Here is an 18,399-nt window from a genome sequence, read left to right as displayed (position 1 = left end):
CGACAAACCGCAACCATATTGACGGTATCACTATCCTTTTCTGGTCCTAACTCAATCAGCCATTCGGTCTCCAAACAAGCGACCCAATATTTCCTAGCACATCGACACATACACAGAGACTTTGTCCTCCCTCCATGACTTCCGCAGAGGACATTGCCTCAAAATTGGCCCATATTTCCGGCCTTCTCAATGCCGGGGGCACGAATGCACAGATGAAGGAGTGGTATGAAGAGTATAAGAAGCTGAATGTGGAGTTGGAGCAAGCAAAGGCTTCGCAGACGAAAGAGTCAAAGGCTGCTTGATAGCTCAAAATCGCATATGTAATATTGGAGTGTCTCGGGATTGGCCCAAGGGTTGTTGTGTGAACTGGCATAGCGACTCTCTACACGTGTAGAATGACTGGGACCACGGCGGGCAAACTTTGGGTGGGATACTTGAGCACCAGAGTTGATTTTATACAACTACATCTGGGTATTCTGAAACACAGCAGGACAGTCCTCAGCTCGATCATATACACACTATTTCATTTGGCCAGCAGTGTTGGATTCTCTCGTACATTCTAACACGGTTGGGTCAGTCGTGTTTACCTGGGGCCAGTAGGGCTAAAGCTCGTCCAAGACCGCTGGCTAGGTTGCAAAGGCCGGCCAATACATCCTGCTACTCCATATTAGATCTTCAAAACGCCCCAATAACTAAATCCAACATTACAAATAGCTTATTCTTACAACGAATGTCTGAATAGTGCCTGTCACTGGACTTGTCAGAGTATTTCTGCATATCGGCGCTAACTAAACCATGAATCCAGTAATAAAGCAGCCACTGGGGGTGGGTCAAACAACCAAGACTAAAGCCTTCAAGGCGTGGTCAACACAATAAAGTGGACCTTGGAGAACCCCAAAGGTGTCCCGTAAGTGGCGAGTCTCTTCTTCTGATCCTTGGATTTGAGTTCTCCAACGTTGAACCCAAGTTTCATTTGTATTTTATCATGTTAACCAGTGCGCCCTTCAGTCAGCTGGAAACCACAAGACATGACCGGGTCTGGGTATCCATTTGTTCAGCATGGCGATGATGCCGACTACAGTAGCTATGCAACCGAACAACAGCACCCGCCGTCTCCAGGCCAAGCAAGTAACAGAAAGTCACCTCAGGATTCAATCACAACAGTTTCGGGGCAACTTCCCAACCTCCTGGATGCAGGCCAGCTAACGCATAATTACAAACCAATCGATGACTTATTAGGCTATCGAAACTTGCCCTTCGCTGAGCCAGGAGAAATCCATACGATGGCTGAGTTGGATGCAAACCCGGGTTTAACTCATCTGTCGCCATCGCACCAAGGAGATTCAACTGGAGACAAGAAAGCGACTCATGATGTCCTTGGGCCACAAAGTCAACAAGATGTCACTATGCCGTCGCTATTCTTGGATGCTAGTTCAGAAACAGCTCCCCTAAATTCGACGTCTGTTGTTAACTTTGCCAATCTAAATGCTGCAAACCCCCCAAAAATAGGTACACGATTCTCCATGGAATCATCCAAGCTATTATCGCAATGGTTTTCAAATCATTACGACTACCCGTATCCAAGTAAAGAAGAAACAAAGATCTTGCAACAGCAGACAGGTCTGTCTAAAACGCAGATCAAAAACTGGCTTGCCAATGCCAGACGGCGAGAAAAGATGCACCACAGCAACCGATCATCCCAAAGAACGACACCCGGAATCGAGTCAGACAGCGCGTCGATAGATATTCCAAAACGACCGGATACGCCTGCAGTCCAGACTCGCCGTCCTTGCCGCGCCATGAGCCCTCTCGAGCGCTGGGTAGACTCGCCTCCAGAGGCGGAGCCTGCAGCAGTTTCAGATATTTTTAATGCAGTTAAAGTTGCCAAACCATCACAAAGTAAGCTTAAATCGACGACCATCGAGGAAATCGTTCGAGGAGAATCCGTTACTAACTTGACCCGCTAAGCTTGGTCTTTCTCCAAGCACGTAGATGATGGCTCCGGCCAATCCAACAATGAATCCTCAGACAATAGCCATGGAACTTCAAGTGGCAGTTCGCTTGCGTCAGCATATTCGTACGGCTCTGGTGACTCTATATCGAAGAATCGACCTCTCTCATGGAACAAGTCACGTCGCCGGCGACGTGTGCTACGCTCAAAGCCGAGGAGGCCGCTGGCCAGAAATGCACAGCAGCCGTTTCAGTGCACATTTTGTGCGGAGACCTTCAAAACTAAATATGACTGGCAACGCCATGAAAAGACGCTTCATATACCCTTGGAGCGATGGCTGTGTTCCCCGGATGGACCTCGAGCAGTTGACCCAGAAACTGGCCAAGATATCTGCGTCTTCTGTGGTACCTCGGAGCCAACGGATCGTCATATCAACAGTCATAATCCGGATTCCTGCCAAGAACGAGTCTTCAACAGAAAAGATCACCTTAAACAACACTTACACTTGGTACATAAGTCAAAATTGATCGAATCAATTGCGAAAGACTGGAAATCGTCCACGCCAAGAATCCGATCGAGATGCGGATTTTGTGGAACTGCTTTGGAGACTTGGATCGATCGGGTTGAGCATCTGGCAGACCATTTTAAAATGGGTAAAACTATGGCCAATTGGACCGGTGACTGGGGGTTTGACGATGCCATTACAAATACACTTGAAAACGCCATTCCGCCTTGTAAGTTATTCTCGTCGGCCCTTGATACAGACTAATGATAATGGTACAGATGTTCTTGGAGAAGAGCTAAACAGTCCGTTTCCATTCGAGGCGAGTGATATTTCACCAGAGTCTCCTCGTACCGCATACGAACTGCTGGTGGTTGAGCTCTCGTGTTTTGTTGAAATGTATCAGTACAGCACGGGCAAGATCCCTGATAGTAACGCCATACAACTCGAAGCCTGTCGCATTATTTACGCTTCAGAGCTGTTATCGTTAGACGCAGATGTGGCCGCAAAGTCATCCTGGCTACGTGACTTGGTCATGTCGAACGAAACGATTGCGACACAAGCGCAGTTCCTCCCTATACGGACACCGTCTGAGGGGAGACTTCGGACTCTGGAGATTCGAGGAAAGAAGACGCTATTCGAAGAATGCCCCCTCGAGGCTCAACTGCATGACTTTGTGCTTGGTGAAGCGATGGCTAATCCGGCTGCCATATGCAACGCTACATTGCAACTTGAGGCCTGCAAAATACTAACGCAACTGCAACAGGGTCTCAAGTTTCCCTTGTCGGATCGTGTCTTCACTTGGTTTATGATACTAGTCCAAGCGTCTCCAACCAGCTGGCTTAGCAACTTTAGAGAGCGTGCATATCTTCCTTTCGCTGAATGCAGCCACTCCTCTACATCGTGGGCTTCAACAGATCATCAGATTCAATCCACCACATCTGGGGCAATACTCGGTCATCCAGAAATCACCGACGAGTTCGTCACATCTGGTTTACCTATTGATGAAGCGGCTGTCTGTGGAATCCAACAAGACCGGGCAAGTATATTTATTAAACCTCATCTAACTTGTCGGGAGCACGCCTCGTCGAATCCTGCGACCAGCATACACTTACTCTCTCACCTCTCTATACTTCCCGCGATGACATCACAAGACGAAGAAATGGACAATGGCAGGGGAGAACTTTACAAATTGCAACCGAACAGAACAGCACCCTCTCAGCGGGATGAAGCTCACTCCCAGCAACACGCCGACCATCTTCAACTCGGATCTTATATGCTCCACGATCCAAACTTTTATAAGTGGTTGAGTCGCGAATTGGGCCGTTGGGTCACTTCCACCATGTCTCCGAACAACCCAAACTGCCATGTGCCGTCGGATGAGGAAATACAGCATCATGCTCGATGCCTATTGTACAACGAGTAAGTAATCGCTAATCTGTACTATTTCTGCTTTACTAAACTGTTTTTAGTGACGATCCGTGGAATCAGACGGCTGCCGATAATCCAGAGTGGTTGCAGCGGTTCAAAGCCAGTGTTGGTATTGTTTCAGACCATGTTTAGTCATGTTCATCATGAGGCTGCTGACGAACACGTCGACCTGTTGAGACAACTCCATTGGGAACTACGAATTATATGACGATGGGCATCAGATGACTAAATCCGAAGAGAACGATTCGAATCCGAGGGGTCTCAGAGTCACAGTACAGACAACACTACCCCGGCGACACCACGTCACACAAACCTTTCTGATATGTCGATCGCTGCAAACATCCCCGAGGACTTTTTGAAGAGAGGCAGTTTGTATATTAGTCGTTATGATTCCAAATTAGATGACTCATGTAAAGATATGCAAAACAATACTTTTGATGTGCCCACGCAAATTTCACTCGTTTCTATGTGAGATGTTGGGCACTACAGGATGATTTGGGATGAGACGCTCACAGCCACCAGCAGCTCGAGATTTCGGCAACCACAGAGTCAAAAACAGACTGGTCCGATCAAATAACGACTTCTCGCAGAATCCCTCCGGCATCAGGTGTTCCAAACTGGGTTTGCTCGCCGCAACAGCCAGCGTTCGTCTCGCAGCTGCCTCATCATTCCCTTCCGCCTTCTTGAAAGCTAACTGGATTCCAAAAACGTTATTCTCAGGATCAAACAATAACCAAAATGCGGCTGCATTCTGTACTTCGGCGGCAGTCTTCAGCTTCGGATAGATGTCACGCAGACTGTCTTCGGCATTTTCGCCCTTGGCCGACCAATATTGCAGACGGCCGACAGCGTGCTCTTCAATAGGGGCAAAACTGTGAGCCCCGATGACCTTCCAGACACGACACGACGACGTTTCGAACAAGGGTTGCTCCAAGAACTTCGCCTTCGGTTCCCCTACTTCATAGTCTTCCCCCACCCAGCGTTTATACTCCTTTGCGTTCTCCCACGTGTCAAACAAATATGAACCGCCGGTGAATACTTTGGCAGTTACTTCATCGTAGCGGTATGGCATGTACTTCAAGTACATCCCAGGTCGCTTATCCATGATCTGGCTATCCTTGTACTGTTGATCGATGCAACCCTGCAGGGGAATGCCGGGCACTCCCAAGAGCAGCTCGACAGTAACGGCACCGAGGGCTGGAATATCCCCAGTGTCATAGCCGATGGCCTTACCATTAACTGGAGCACCTACATATGTCGTCAGATTGATCACTATGACCTGTACTCATTTCAAGACAAACGAACTCATCTTGCTGTGTAGCTGAATGGCGTTGAACGATTGGTTTTTAAAAATGGCGGGGTTGAATATGCTCCTCAGGTATCGAAAACCGGAACTTGTCGTTCTTGTATTTAAATAATTTTTGAAAACCCCATCATGTGACGGCTGGCAAGTGGTAGCAATAATTCAGCCCGTAAGGTGAAAATATCTGGTTTCGTTGACGGCAATGCAAACGCCTCATGAGCCACGATTTGTTCAGCCAGGTCTAGATTGCTCCATATGGCAGCCAAAAACGCCAAATCAATAGCAATGCTCTATTTTTCGACAAAGAAATATGCTACCCTTATGAATTTGATAGACGGCACTATTCGCAAAGTATGTCTATTATTCCAGAATTTATGATGTCGCAAAGTTCAAACCAAACCAGAGCTGACACATGTAAGATAAGCAGCCAATCACAAGACACAATTGATTTCAACTAACCTGGACCGAAGTTAAGCAACTCGCATCAAATAATTTCAACGTTCTCACCTTCACCAAGCAACCAGGGCACAAGGGTCGACACGTTGTATGAAGCGCAGCTGGAGTATCCTTGCATCACAGTAGTCATCCCTCCACATCCGATCGCAGACCTGGCGCATATGTCAGGGTGAAGCTGCCCGTAAGGTATTCTATCCGGCTCACTTGAAACAACGCTCACGCGATACAGTGATTTACAGCAACTTGCTTCTCTCTTCACAGCAATCGCTCATCTCCTCCTAGATCTTCTCTCCGTTGAAATCATCATCGTAATCATGTCGTTTATTGCACGCCTTCTAGGGCTCCAGCCGACCCCAGTGGCGCCTATTCTCCATCCAACAGATGAGGTGGTACAGGTGCACCTCTTTGATAATCAAGAAGTCATGCGTTCATACGACTTGTTTTGGACATTCCGTTTCGAAGAGGTGCTTCAGGCAGACATGTTGGGAAAATCGTTATCAGACCTAATAGAGACCGGCGATTGGAGAAAACTAGGCGGCCGATATCGTCTTCGAGTGAGTCCGTAACAAACTCACCGACTGTCGTCACATAGCTAATCATTGGTTATAAGAGTGACGGCAAGCTGGAGGTTCATATCCCGCGCCCATTTACTCCAGAACGGCCTCCCATCTACTTCACCAAAGAGCATTTCGACATCTCAATCGCAGAGCATTCACTCGCATCAACATTTCCCAAAGCAGGCAACAACGCACAATTATTCCTAAGTGCCCGTGACTTTGCTCCCCTTGCGTACGGCCCAGGTGCCCCGACATGCATGGATGATTATCTCCGCGGCGATTTTCCCCTGCTTTCTCTTCATGTCGTCACTTTCATGGATGCAACACTCCTCTCAGTCAATTGGAACCATACCATGAGCGACCTTGGCGGATTTACTGCTATTCTCAAAGGCTGGGTGGCATGTCTTGCAGGCAAAGAACCTCCGGAGTTTAAAAGTATGGACGATAGCATGCAGCCATTGTATGACAATCCGCCTGAGGGGACGCCTCTCATTGCAGACAGCATACTTTCCGGTTGGCGAAAGGTCACTTGGATACTCCAATTCCTCTGGGATCAATTTTGGACGACCAGTGCCTTTCAATCTCACACCATCTGCATTCCCAAGCAGCGAATGGATGCCCTAGTACAAGGTTGCAGAGATGAGGCGGCTGAAGCAGCAAGCACAACATCGAGAGATCCTTTCATCAGCGAAGGAGATGTCTTGATGTCCTTGGCTGCCCGCCTCGCGGCGTGGAGTCTTCCCGCAGGCACTGGCCGGACGGTTTCGACTTTGGGTGCCGTAGATCCGCGACCGCGAATACCAGCCTTGTTTAACCCAGATGCCGCATATGTACAGAACGCGCCATGCGGTTTGCTGGTAATGCAGTCAGCGTCCAAAATCCTGACCAAGCCTGTTGGTGAGTTGGCACTGGATATTCGCAAAGCGCTTGCTGAGCAGACCACTGAGTCGCAGATGAGGCTTGCCGCCGCGGTGTCAGCAGAAGCACTGCGTGCTACGGGAAGCTTGCCTGTAACGGGGGATGCTACATCATACTTGACGGTGTACTCAAATTGGAGCAAGGCTGGGTTGCTTGATATTGTGGACTTTAGCCCAGCGGTGATACGAAGCTCCCATGTAGACCGAACCAGGCAACCTACACTGGGTAAGCTTGCTCGTCCTGTTTTCTTTCATTCCCGATCTTTGACTATGGGGAAGTTTACGACGAGTATGCTTCTTGTTCATGGCAGGGATCATAATGGGCACATGTGGTTTGGTGGAGATTCAAGTCCTTATGCTTGGGGGAAGCTAGTTGATTATATTAACTCGCTAGAATAATTAGACGACTGTTCTCGCTCAACGTAACCTAGAGAAAGTCGAAGATATAGTTACGTATAAGAGCAGACTAGTTTCCTGGGCATTCCAGGCGCAGGTCCTACTACACTCACAGCCATGTCGACAGGTCTTTGTAAAACTACCTCTATCATCAGTCCGCATTATTTACATCACGTTAATCCTCAATTATCACCACATACTTATCAAGCGACTCATACCACTGCAGCCCACTGCCAAAACTAAAAGCAGCCGAAGCCCATATCAGCGTTAGCTCACGTTGGTAGTCACTCCAAGAAGTACCAACGTATCCAAACGATGCAGCAAGTGTCCAACCAATACTCCCAATCATATTCCAAACGCCTACATGCCATCCTATCTTGAACGGCTGCGGGGTATACCAGTTGGGCTGTGTTTCCAAGATGTACAAGATCGATGCGACGGTGAACAAAAGACCGCCGAGGAGGTAAGGGAAGAAATATGCACCCTTGAGCGCCGCGTCACTGAGATTGTTGAATATTCCGGGTAGAGCGAGAATACCACAGATGGAAAAGACGGTAGCGCCAACGGACATTGTGAAGGAGGCAAGGAACCCGATTTCGTAGATGTAGTGCGTTGTCACGTCGTGCCAAGACGGCCACCATTGCCAGGTCCGTTCGGTGAAGATGTCATCATCTTTTGAACTAGCTGGCGAGACGTGTTGCGTCAGATTGCTAGACTCCCCCGAGGAACCTGAAGCTTGTCGAGTTCCATTTTCAGGGGATGGCGTGCTCAGACTGCCATCATTCGAAGGCAAGTATTTCTGAGGACAGTTTGCTGGATGGAAGTGCTTGGGGCGGTGATTCCGAACGCGTCGAGCTATTCCAAGGCGATTCACAAACAAATCTTCCATCGCACCGCCAAATTGTGTTTCGGCACGATCGTTGTACGACTCGAGAAACAGCAGCACCGCTCCAATTTGAAACAGTGCCGCTCCAAGAAACGTCAACACACCGCCCAACACCAACGCTTCGTTCGGGAAGGCCGTCTCGGGGAATGATAGAGGTAGCCAGGAGACTATTCCGGCTGCGACGAATATGAGGCACCCGATGGTGAATGAGATGCCAACCAGCCAGGAGACATCCCAATACGGGAACAACGTACACATGCGAGTAATGCCAAGAAGTACTGAGTGGGGGCTGGAACTATCTTGTAGCCGGGAAGTAAGTGGTGCAGCTCGTGGTAGAATAAGAACATGACGGCCTACATTTGTCAGATAAGACTATTTGGTCATGCGAATTTAGGCGGATGCGCCCAGGGACTAGAGTGTATTAATGCCTTTACGATAGTCTCGCGCATTCCATCGCACCTTGGCCCTCTCTTGTCGTTCAGCATCCGTGAGATCGGCAAGGTCACTTCGGGTACCGTCAGGCCCGTCGTTGCTTCTGATATCGTAGATGGCCGTTGTAGGGTTCAAGAATCCAAAGGGTCCGGCCACACTCGACCTGCGGAGTGATAAAGTTGGCCCCGACGGTTCCCATCGGGCATTGGCGAATGAAGAATTGCGCATACTGTATATGCAAGAGCTTTTACTGAGTGAATGCGGATTCACGCGAGATGCGATGGACATGAACTCTATTTAAGAGAACCACAGAATCTTAGCAGATCACTTACACGGAGGTACACTGACGTCAAGAAATTCCACGCTAGCGCATCGAGTCGTCACTTGGCCGATCGAATGTAACCCCCGATTTTTGTACAAATGGCGTCATCTCGTTCGGATCAACCCGAACGAAGTGCTTGGCATGATGAGCACTCGGTATTGGCGCCTGGATCATTCACGACGTAGTCCATGGGCTTGGACGGGCGGTCTGTTCGCCTGTGCTTCGGTGCACTCTAGGCTGTCTGGGGTAATTTCTGTTCAATCTCACCGCTGTTTGAAATACTCGAACTGTCAACGGTTGGTTGTTGTGATGCCCGGACCAGATGTTGTCTCAGAGCCACTTGGGGCTTTGCGCTGGCAGCAGGACCTGTTCATCCGCTTGTCACCTTGCAGCGCCTTAGACATCGAGGTAGATCAACATGTCATCAGTAAATCCGCCTCGGCCACACCTAAATGAGTCAATACGGGAAGTCAGTGGAAACACTTGGCTTATCTCAAACTCTTTCCTTCTCACCCGATCCTCGTTGCCAGCCCCCAACAATATTCCGACTGAGCAAGCATGCTGGAGTGACGGTACGGGGGGCGATTTTGTGCTCTCCCCGGCACCTGAACCTCTTCCCGACTCCAGATCACTCGCAGAAAACTCAACCTGCATCTCCAGAGTCCACGCCGTGGATAATCTGGCCGCAGTGTGGCAGGCAGGCGAAGCGTTTATCAAAGCGCATCACATGGACTACCCAAATGTGACCAGGGAGCATGTCACTCTACAGTTTCTCAGAGACCAGCAGGTCCAAGGTTTTGACTTTCCAAATGTGCATCATCACTTTGAAGCTGACTCGCGATACTTCATTATCGTCTCAAGGGTTCCCGGGCAGCCCCTCGACAAAGCATGGCAGAACTTGGATGAGGCTAAACGCCAACTTTACGTCGACAAAGTGGCGGATATTTGCAACAATCTAGCGAAATTGAAAGGCCAAAGAATTTGTGGTGTGGACGGACATCAGCTTTTGGAGCGATATCTTATCAAAGGGGGTGGCAGGAACGCTGATGATCTTTCCCCGGAGAACCTCCTGCAAAACTGTACTGAGATGGGCATGGATGTCTCTCAATTGGTCTTTCATCATTGTGATCTTGGCCCTACGAATCTTCTTGTCGACCCTACCACAGGTTCGATAGGCATTGTTGACTGGGAACTTGCGGGCTATGTACCCATGGAATGGGTGAGGACGAAGTTTCGACTTTCGGCAGGAATGGATTTCAGTCACGGAGAGGATGATTATAAGAGAAGCTGGCGTCGTAGCGTCGCCCAACGTCTCGACAAGATGGGCTACATGGATGTTGTTGATGCCTGGTGGAAGTTTCAAGACAGCAAATGAAAGAACATGCTGCAAAGTTTTACTCTCCCATATAACACAAGTCCTCCCTTCCTACCCGATATGAGATCCATGTTAGTTGCCATGAGGTTTGTTCAGTCGCTGTATTCGTGTATAAGCCTTGGGCTGTCTTTGCTTCAATCTCTTCCCACAAACACCAATTACCTACACAAAACTCTCAGTGTCTTACTCTCTCTTATTTCAGGCAATTACATGAGGTGCCGTGGACCTAGGATATCCCATGCCCAATTGGCTCAAGTTGGGTTACTTTCTAGCTAAATGTTACGCCGAATCCCCGCAAACTAAGCGCCGATCACCCAGCACATGACCATTTCCACGTCCTCGTCTTATCTCATTGCTGTCAGCTTAGCAAGGTAATACCATGATCATCTTGCACAATAATCTTTCATAAAACCTGACAGCAAGACAATTCATCTCGAGTCATTGCGACTTGGTGAATCTTTTGCGACGCAGAGGTGTTGAGCAGCCAAATGCTATCGCTCCCCAATCGGCACTCGCCGTGATATACCAGCGCATAATGGCAAGCAGCAGAATCCTACGGCCGACAATCACGGCCACTCTACAGCAAGCTCGGGATGAGCATTCCGAAACTAGTAAGCCACGACAGAAACGGTGGGCCCCTAAAACGAAGCTGGGATGCCTGACCTGCCGGTTTGTAGCTGCTCCGTCGATCGTCATGATGTGCAATGGCAAACGAGCTAAGACCTGACGCAGGAAGCGACGCATAAAATGTGACGAGACCAAGCCTTATTGCAAGAAATGCATCTCAACCGGTCGGTGGTGTAAAGGCTATGATGCACCCGACTCTAATGAGACTGATGACGGGGGAAACGCCCCCCAAAAAGATCAGAATAAGCACATTGAGCTCATGAAACAATCTGCAAATACGGTGATACAGTATCATGGCCCGAATAACATTCCCGCCGAGCCAATGCCTCCCGACTGGGACTTTATTGAAGGATTTCGATACTGTTTGTCCACTTCTCCCCTGTCCACTCAGTGTGTATGTAGTTGATTAGTGGATGGATTCCTAACATCAGTCGAATACAGTTGTTCGTGTCATGATTCCAGCTTACAGCAAGAAACGACTAGCCCAAAGCGCCTACGACAACCAATTCAGTATAACCGCAAAGTTTAGTGCCAAGCACAGCTTTCTCATGATTGTCACTTCGAACTGCATTTCGTCAGTATCCAGGGTCCGTGGCGCACTGCCTCGGCCAGACGAGTTACCATCACTGGCGTATCTTTGGTCCAGGTTTCATTACCACATGTTGCATGCAATTCAAGGTGTTAACATGCGGATCAATGACGGAAGCCCACCTCGACTGGTGCTGTACAGAGTTGTCGATGTATTAAGCGTTGAGGTACGAAAACTATGCTGTTGTATTGACATTTAACCCCGGCATTTGTTCTCCATTGGCTGAGTCCATGCAGCTCGCAGTAATAGGCAAGACATGGCGTGCACATATCGAAGGGTTTGCAGCTCTAGTACGAATGTACGGCGGTGCAACGAAATTGATAGCACTAGAAGGGTGGTTTAGACCGATTCTGGCGATGCAATTCGTTCTAGTGTAAGTCTTTCTATGTATAAACAGACTTGATCGAATGACAACTGACTTTCTTAGAACTGCTGCCATGGCAAACACCACCAGTCCTGCGATGAATCAGATAACCGGACTATCTGACTGGACGGACGCCGATGTCAAGACCATTTATTCCTACACGGTATGTGCAGAGTTGCCCTGTCCAACCTGCTTATTTCTCTGCATCAACGAAATTACCCGCCTACGCGTCCTCGCAGCTTCAGGTGTGTCCATCTCAAACTATATCTGGCCAACCGCTTTAGGGATATTTGACCAAATTTCCGACTTCTCTCCGCACGACTGGACGGAGCCCTATTCCCTACCAGACACGCCTGAGATCTTCCTCATGGGTAGCATTTTCAAGTCCGCAGTAACTCTATACGGCATATTGTCACTCCCACATCCAATCTCACCAGCGACATTCTCCTGTCCACGGGGTTCCCACGCTGCTGCCGCTCACCACCACGCAAGAATAACTTGTCGTACTCGACTGCTGCAACAGATTGTGGCGGTTATGGATCTGCTGCATTCGAAGAAGCCTCTGGCTTGGCCGTTGGCTGTTTTGGGGGTCTCTCTTGTTGATGGAGCACAGTCTGACAAATTGCTGGTTGAGAGGTATTTGCAGGATATGCTCAAGGATTTTCAGCTCTACGCTGGGCCCATGATTTCTGTGGTTAAGCTTCGAACGTTTTGGGAGTCTGGACAGGTTGGTTGGGAGGATTGCTGGGACGAGCCGTGTACTGTCTTGGGTTGAATGAGTAGGATGAAGAACGCGGCAAATATGAGATCAAGCAAAAGGCTTGTATCTACGTATATGTAGTGAATATCGAGCAGATTCCCTTCCCACCAGCCATCCTTATCTCAGATGAGCAACTAACCTATATCCACTTACATCCCTCTCTAGCATAACCCAATTGATGCTCACGGTTTATCGTAGAATGACTCTAAGGGCATGCCGCTGTTGCAATTCCAATTTAGGTACCTTGTATTAGTTAAAGTGTGGCACGGTTGGGTTTTTATTGCAGTGTTATTTAATTTGCATTCAGCAACATGGAATCATGCGTCGGTGACGTGTTGTTCCAAATCCCCGAAGCTGTCGAGGAACACAATTGACTGTGTTGGAGATGATGGTTATGTCGTCTTGGGCTTGAGAGAACAATTTGGGGCTTTTCTCTGCAAAGGGCAGCAAAGTCATCATATTCACAAATTACACAAAGAATTTCCAAAGAAGCAACAATTATCACCCTAGAAGCCCACTACCCGAAATGGCCTAAATCGGACCCATTTGGCCGGACAAAAAGTGGCGAACCGAAACTTGGCGCGAGATCGTCACTTCGTCCGATTCAAGCTTCAATCTCCGGACAAAAAAGACTCAGTGCTCACCGCACTTCACCACCATGAACAGCCCCTACGCCAAAGAACTCACCATATCCTTCGGCGCCCTTCGAAAAGCGTCCCAACTAAGCCAGTCCATAATATCAGCCCAAGACAAAGGCGTCATCGAAAAAGATGATCTCAGCCCCGTCACCGTCGCCGACTTCGCTGTCCAGGCACTACTCATAGCTACATTTAAGAACGCATTCCCCGAAGACAGGGTAGTCGGAGAAGAAGATGCCAAGAGCTTAAGGGACAACCCCGTTCTTTTGGATCGGGTATGGGACCTTTTGCAGCGGATAAAGAGTGATGATGATTCTTCGCTTTGTGTTTTGCCAGAGTCAAAAGAGCATGTGTGCGACCTCATTGACCTAGCGGGATCGAGTCGACCCCAAGGAGAAGGGTCAGGACGAACATGGGTATTTGACCCAATTGATGGGACGAAAACGTACGTTCGGGGTGAACTTTACGCCATCAATATTGCCCTCCTGGTGGATGGCAAGCAAGTTCTCGGGTCCGTTGGATGTCCAAACATGTCTATAGATGCGACTGCACCACTGAAAAATGAACACATTGACTCTTTTGGGGAAGGATGCATTGTATTTGCGGTCCGCGGACACGGCGCTTATACCCGACCGATGAATGCATTAATCAGCAACACAGATGCCAGAAGACTGCCGCAAGTCTCCCACTCAACAGACATCCGCTTCGTCACATGCGTCGGCCTCGTTGATTCCGCGCTCGATGGTGTTCATGAAGTGGTAGCCGACAAACTAGGAGCCGCATTCCCCGGGTGTGATTTGGTTCCATGGGTTCTTCGCTGGGCGACACTGGCTCTCGGACTGGGAAATACCACGGTGTGGGTGTACAAGCGACGAGATCGATTTGCCAAGGTGTGGGATCACGCAGGTGCTATGCTTCTGTTCGAGGAGACGGGTGGCAAGATTACAGATGTCTTAGGGAGACCAATTGACTTGACGGCGGGTAGGAAGATGAGCGCAAATTTTGGGTTCGTAGCTGCTCCGGAGCATCTTCATGCGAGGGTATTGGAGACAGTTCATCAAGTTCTGAAAGAGCAGGGGCATACGGAAATGTTGACGGTTTGAGACGGTGGTCATACACGGCTGGTGCAAATGATGTTCAGGGGTCTATTTGCATGAAAATTACAGTATAGAGAGCAATCCGATAGATAACGTACTCTACTTCTTCCAACACAGGCTCAACCTATGGACCATACCGGCCCTGTGGTAGTATCTCAGCCAAATGCCCTTAACACCACAACTCAGCGTGATGTATAAACTCCCGTGCTCACAGCATGATATCCCTTCTTGCCAACCTTGTGAGTCAACTCGCTCCTCCAATCCTGCCCATTAGCCACCATCTCAATCGTTTTGCCAAACGTATATTTCGGCTGCCACCCCAATTCGCGCACAGCTTTGCTCGAGTCATACACTCTATCAACTCTCGCGAGGTGTTTCCAGCTCTTTTTCGCAAATACCTCATCAACGCCCGGCGCAACTCGGCCGAACACCTCCGCGGGATTGCGATCCAACGCTGCCAGCGTCTCAGCATCATTGGAGAAAGGCGGCGGTGCGCTGATGATATACTTCGCCCACTTGATATCCCGTGCCTTCTTCATGCCACATATCGTCGCAGATACAATATCCTCGATATCACACCGTCTATACGCCAGCTCCAACACTTTTAGGTTATCATCTGCCATTGCATTCCGTCTATCGTCCTCGTCATCCTCCTCCGGAAAGAAGCGACTAGTCCGTAGCACCAGAACCGGCATCTTGGTCTGTCGCTGCACAAGAGCGCACATATCCTCAGCGGCAACTTTCGTCACGCCATAGATGTTCTTTGGTACGGGAACAACAGTCTCGTCGATCCATGCTGCTGGTGAGCCGGGCTTGGGACTCAGCGCAAGCCCAAAGGTGCTGGTTGTGCTGAAAAAGATGAAGCTTTCGATTTGGTCGCCCAGCTTTGCAGCTTCCTCGAGAAGTACCAGCGTTCCATTGATGTTGGCCTCGACAAATTGTTCCTTGGTGTGACTCCCCACATGTGGCTTGTGGAGGGTTGCTGTGTGAAGAACGTGCTTGATGGGGTTGGATTGGAGGATGTTGGAGACAAAGGCACGGTCGCTGACTGCGCCCACGTGTTGAGTTGTTGCAGATGCGAGGATGTCAATGCCTACCGGGTTGAAGCCTAGGGATGGGAGGGTGAGCATCAGGGCTGTACCGAGGTGGCCTGAAGAGCCGGTGACAAGGACATCGTGAGAAGGCATGATGAGTGCTGGTGGAAGAAGGTATTGTTCTGTGACCTCGATCTGTTCGAGATTATGGCAGTCGAAACAGGTCGTTCATATAACTTGTTTCTCCTCCTATGTCGGCTTTCGTTTCAGTCACTTCACCGTTCTGCACATGAAGATCATTGTGAAAGGGTTCACATCTCTTGGTTTCATGGTAGCTGAATTCGGTGCGCCCTTGAGTCGTTTGAATCGGTGGGGCGGCGCTTGGCATATACAGCGGCGAATGACTCAAACTCCGGCTGGGGAACCGGTGACGCTCTTGAAGTGCCGAAACCATGAAGGAAAGAGAACATGATTTGTTCCAAAACATCATGAATTTTACAACTTTACGAATTCATTGCGCAATACACCAATCCTGTCATCGTTTCGTTGACTTGGACTGACAGCTGCCAGATATCCTCCTCAACTGTCAGACAGCTGGCCAAAGTGGAGACTTCAAAATGTAGTACGGAGTTCGAAAGAGCAGTGATGGTGCATCAACTCCCGCTTGACATTTGTATTGTAACCAGACTTCATTTATCGTTTATTGACATGCTGCAATTGTAACCCTGTGAATCTGTCCGCAAATCCGGCTCATTATATCATCGTCGAATGCTCACCCTCACAACTAACCCCCAACCAGTTCTGCTTTCCCAGATCCCCATCTCGTTCTGCTTCCGAAACGTAGCTTCCTCCGCATTTACCGTCATGCCAACATCATCCAGCGGCCGCTGATACGGCGTCGAAACCGAAGCCGCGGGTAACGGCTTTGCTGGCTCGTCTTTTTTAAACATGTTCCATCGACCTTGCTTTTTGGTGTCCTTGTTTCGCTCAACTTGTGCTCGGACTGTCTGGCGATCCACGGACGCCGTCGCACGCTTCGGTTGAAGGTGCTTCGCTAATCTATGTGCCATCTCCTCGTCGGACCACCACAAGTCGTCTTTAGAACCGACCAAGCTGTCGTCCCTGTCGTCAGACCAGCGGCCCCATTCATCAAATTCTTTGGGGCCGTCTGGCTCTGATGTGCTAGGCACGGGCTGTCGAGACGATTTCTTATCGCCATCCATCTTCAAGTGCCTCCCGACACGTACCAACTCTCGTACTTCGCCTGTTCGTTTTTGCTCGGCGTCGCTGAATTTCCATCCTTTTTCGATGGCTTCATCTGGTACGAATGTTGCCTCAACAAGTGTTGGTGGGGGGTTGTGTGAGGCGATGGAGTCGAGGAGAGCTTCAATATGAGGGACGATGAGAGACAGGATCTCAATATCCTGTTGGTCGCGGACAGACGCTCGGGCAGCCTGTTCCTCGAGGATTTGGCTTCGGAGTCCAGAGAGCTGCGTGGAGAAGAGTGATGATTGACTCTGTGGTTGATACACTTGGTGCGGAGTACCAGAGAAATAGGAGGAAGTTCCCGTAGAGCCAGGGACGGTGGAATACGGTGGCGGCAGGTCGTCTTCTGGAACCATGTTGAGGTATTGATTTGACGGCTTCGAGGGACTAGAGTTTGCAGAGACCAAGAGGGAAGAAGAGAAATCGTATGTTTGGGGAAGTCGAGCAGACACTTTGCACTGCTGCACCAATGAGTCTCCTTCAGAATCGAAGCAGCCTTGAAATGTGAATGATTGCTGAACTCAACTCCAGTACCATGAGCTCCTCCGAGTGAATGATGCTCAACACAGCCCGAACAAAAAGCCCAAGGCTCTTCTTTAGCGCTGCCACAGAGCCAACAATCTATCAGACGCAAAAGTAGCCTGTGACGTCGGTATGGAGATCAGTTCAGATGAAGCGGCGCTATCTCGCAATGTCAACATACCAAGCACCTGGCACGAAGGCAGACAACTCGGAAATGGCACGGACAGTGCAAGCGACGAGACACAGCATGGATGCTTGATCCAGTCACCCGTCAAGGCATTTCTCCATTTGAGGCTCAAGCAACAAAGGAACTGGACCGCACTAACCTAGCTGCTGGACCGAACTGTCTGGCCTGTTTGGCCTGTCTGGCGGTGGCTGTGTGGGGACGGCGGGAAATGGGGAGAGGCGCAGTATGGAAGCTCGGTCTTGGCAGCTAATCAGCTCTTCAATTGCATCATGGGTGCAAGTGGACGGAGTGGGAGTGAGTTGGACAAAGATAACATTGGGCGATGCCGTGCCACGTTGGAGTTTATTTACTGTGCAACCGAGCTTCAATGCGAAGGCATCAATCAGAGATGAGCTTGACGAAACGTGAAGCTTGCTGTCAGATGGAGAATTGACACGACTGTGTCATAATGTCGGCAGCCACTTGGTGTATTTGGTCAGGTGAGGCTGACATGGTGAAAATAATATGCTCATACTTTCCTCAATTGACAAGCTTACAACTCAATATCTCCTGAAGCACGGGTCGGCCGAATGCAGAGTTCTTACAGAGTAGCTCCATTGCTGGCCAGCAAAGTGCCTAGTGTACCTAGCTTCGGCTCATCACAGCATTGCCATGAAGCATATGCAAGTGCAATAACAGACGCCTGATATCACAGCACAAACAAAAGCAGCTCTTACAACATTGAAGCTCTACCAAACCTGGCTGGGGGCGGTGCACGGAGCTGAACTGACTTGGCCTGGGCGCTGGG

General features: G+C 49.4%; 9 protein-coding genes across 9 annotated transcripts; 4 read left to right on the top strand and 5 right to left on the bottom strand.

The window, feature by feature from the left end:
- Nucleotides 1-1,028: 1,028 nt before the first annotated feature.
- VFPPC_02393 (homeobox KN domain-containing protein) lies at nucleotides 1,029-3,879 on the top strand (the record flags this gene model as incomplete). Its single annotated transcript, XM_022428276.1, has 3 exons — nucleotides 1,029-1,883; nucleotides 1,986-2,672; nucleotides 2,716-3,879. 3 exons carry the CDS (start codon nucleotides 1,029-1,031, stop codon nucleotides 3,877-3,879), a joined length of 2,706 nt encoding a protein of 901 aa, XP_022284547.1.
- Nucleotides 3,880-4,338: 459 nt separating this feature from the next.
- Nucleotides 4,339-5,193, bottom strand: VFPPC_13261 (hypothetical protein; the record flags this gene model as incomplete). The annotated part of the gene is made up of 2 exons (XM_018291038.1): nucleotides 4,339-5,132; nucleotides 5,190-5,193. The coding sequence occupies 2 exons, from the start codon at nucleotides 5,191-5,193 to the stop codon at nucleotides 4,339-4,341; spliced, it is 798 nt and encodes a 265-aa protein (XP_018146353.1).
- A 764-nt stretch (nucleotides 5,194-5,957) lies between these two features.
- On the top strand, nucleotides 5,958-7,516 carry VFPPC_02392 (lysr family regulatory protein; the record flags this gene model as incomplete). Its single annotated transcript, XM_018282047.1, has 2 exons — nucleotides 5,958-6,197; nucleotides 6,254-7,516. 2 exons carry the CDS (start codon nucleotides 5,958-5,960, stop codon nucleotides 7,514-7,516), a joined length of 1,503 nt encoding a protein of 500 aa, XP_018146352.1.
- Nucleotides 7,517-7,688: 172 nt separating this feature from the next.
- On the bottom strand, nucleotides 7,689-9,059 carry VFPPC_13260 (endo-polygalacturonase PG1; the record flags this gene model as incomplete). The annotated part of the gene is made up of 2 exons (XM_018291037.1): nucleotides 7,689-8,752; nucleotides 8,834-9,059. 2 exons carry the CDS (start codon nucleotides 9,057-9,059, stop codon nucleotides 7,689-7,691), a joined length of 1,290 nt encoding a protein of 429 aa, XP_018146351.1.
- Nucleotides 9,060-9,571: 512 nt separating this feature from the next.
- On the top strand, nucleotides 9,572-10,528 carry VFPPC_02391 (protein kinase-like protein; the record flags this gene model as incomplete). The annotated part of the gene is made up of 1 exon (XM_018282046.1): nucleotides 9,572-10,528. One exon carries the CDS (start codon nucleotides 9,572-9,574, stop codon nucleotides 10,526-10,528), a length of 957 nt encoding a protein of 318 aa, XP_018146350.1.
- Nucleotides 10,529-10,966: 438 nt separating this feature from the next.
- Nucleotides 10,967-11,272, bottom strand: VFPPC_15490 (hypothetical protein; the record flags this gene model as incomplete). Its single annotated transcript, XM_018293243.1, has 1 exon — nucleotides 10,967-11,272. One exon carries the CDS (start codon nucleotides 11,270-11,272, stop codon nucleotides 10,967-10,969), a length of 306 nt encoding a protein of 101 aa, XP_018146349.1.
- A 2,254-nt stretch (nucleotides 11,273-13,526) lies between these two features.
- VFPPC_02389 (aminopeptidase) lies at nucleotides 13,527-14,609 on the top strand (the record flags this gene model as incomplete). Its single annotated transcript, XM_018282044.1, has 1 exon — nucleotides 13,527-14,609. The coding sequence occupies one exon, from the start codon at nucleotides 13,527-13,529 to the stop codon at nucleotides 14,607-14,609; it is 1,083 nt and encodes a 360-aa protein (XP_018146347.1).
- A 176-nt stretch (nucleotides 14,610-14,785) lies between these two features.
- VFPPC_02388 (NAD dependent epimerase/dehydratase family protein) lies at nucleotides 14,786-15,790 on the bottom strand (the record flags this gene model as incomplete). The annotated part of the gene is made up of 1 exon (XM_018282043.1): nucleotides 14,786-15,790. The coding sequence occupies one exon, from the start codon at nucleotides 15,788-15,790 to the stop codon at nucleotides 14,786-14,788; it is 1,005 nt and encodes a 334-aa protein (XP_018146346.1).
- A 605-nt stretch (nucleotides 15,791-16,395) lies between these two features.
- Nucleotides 16,396-17,259, bottom strand: VFPPC_02387 (NAD-dependent epimerase/dehydratase family protein; the record flags this gene model as incomplete). Its single annotated transcript, XM_018282042.2, has 1 exon — nucleotides 16,396-17,259. One exon carries the CDS (start codon nucleotides 17,257-17,259, stop codon nucleotides 16,396-16,398), a length of 864 nt encoding a protein of 287 aa, XP_018146345.2.
- Nucleotides 17,260-18,399: the final 1,140 nt, after the last annotated feature.

The sequence above is a fragment of the Pochonia chlamydosporia genome, chromosome 2 (assembly GCF_001653235.2).
Source record: "Pochonia chlamydosporia 170 chromosome 2, whole genome shotgun sequence".
NCBI classification, from domain to species: Eukaryota; Fungi; Ascomycota; class Sordariomycetes; order Hypocreales; family Clavicipitaceae; genus Pochonia; species Pochonia chlamydosporia.
Note: the sequence above shows the minus strand (reverse complement) of the source record. Positions and strands in the feature narration are given on the sequence as shown.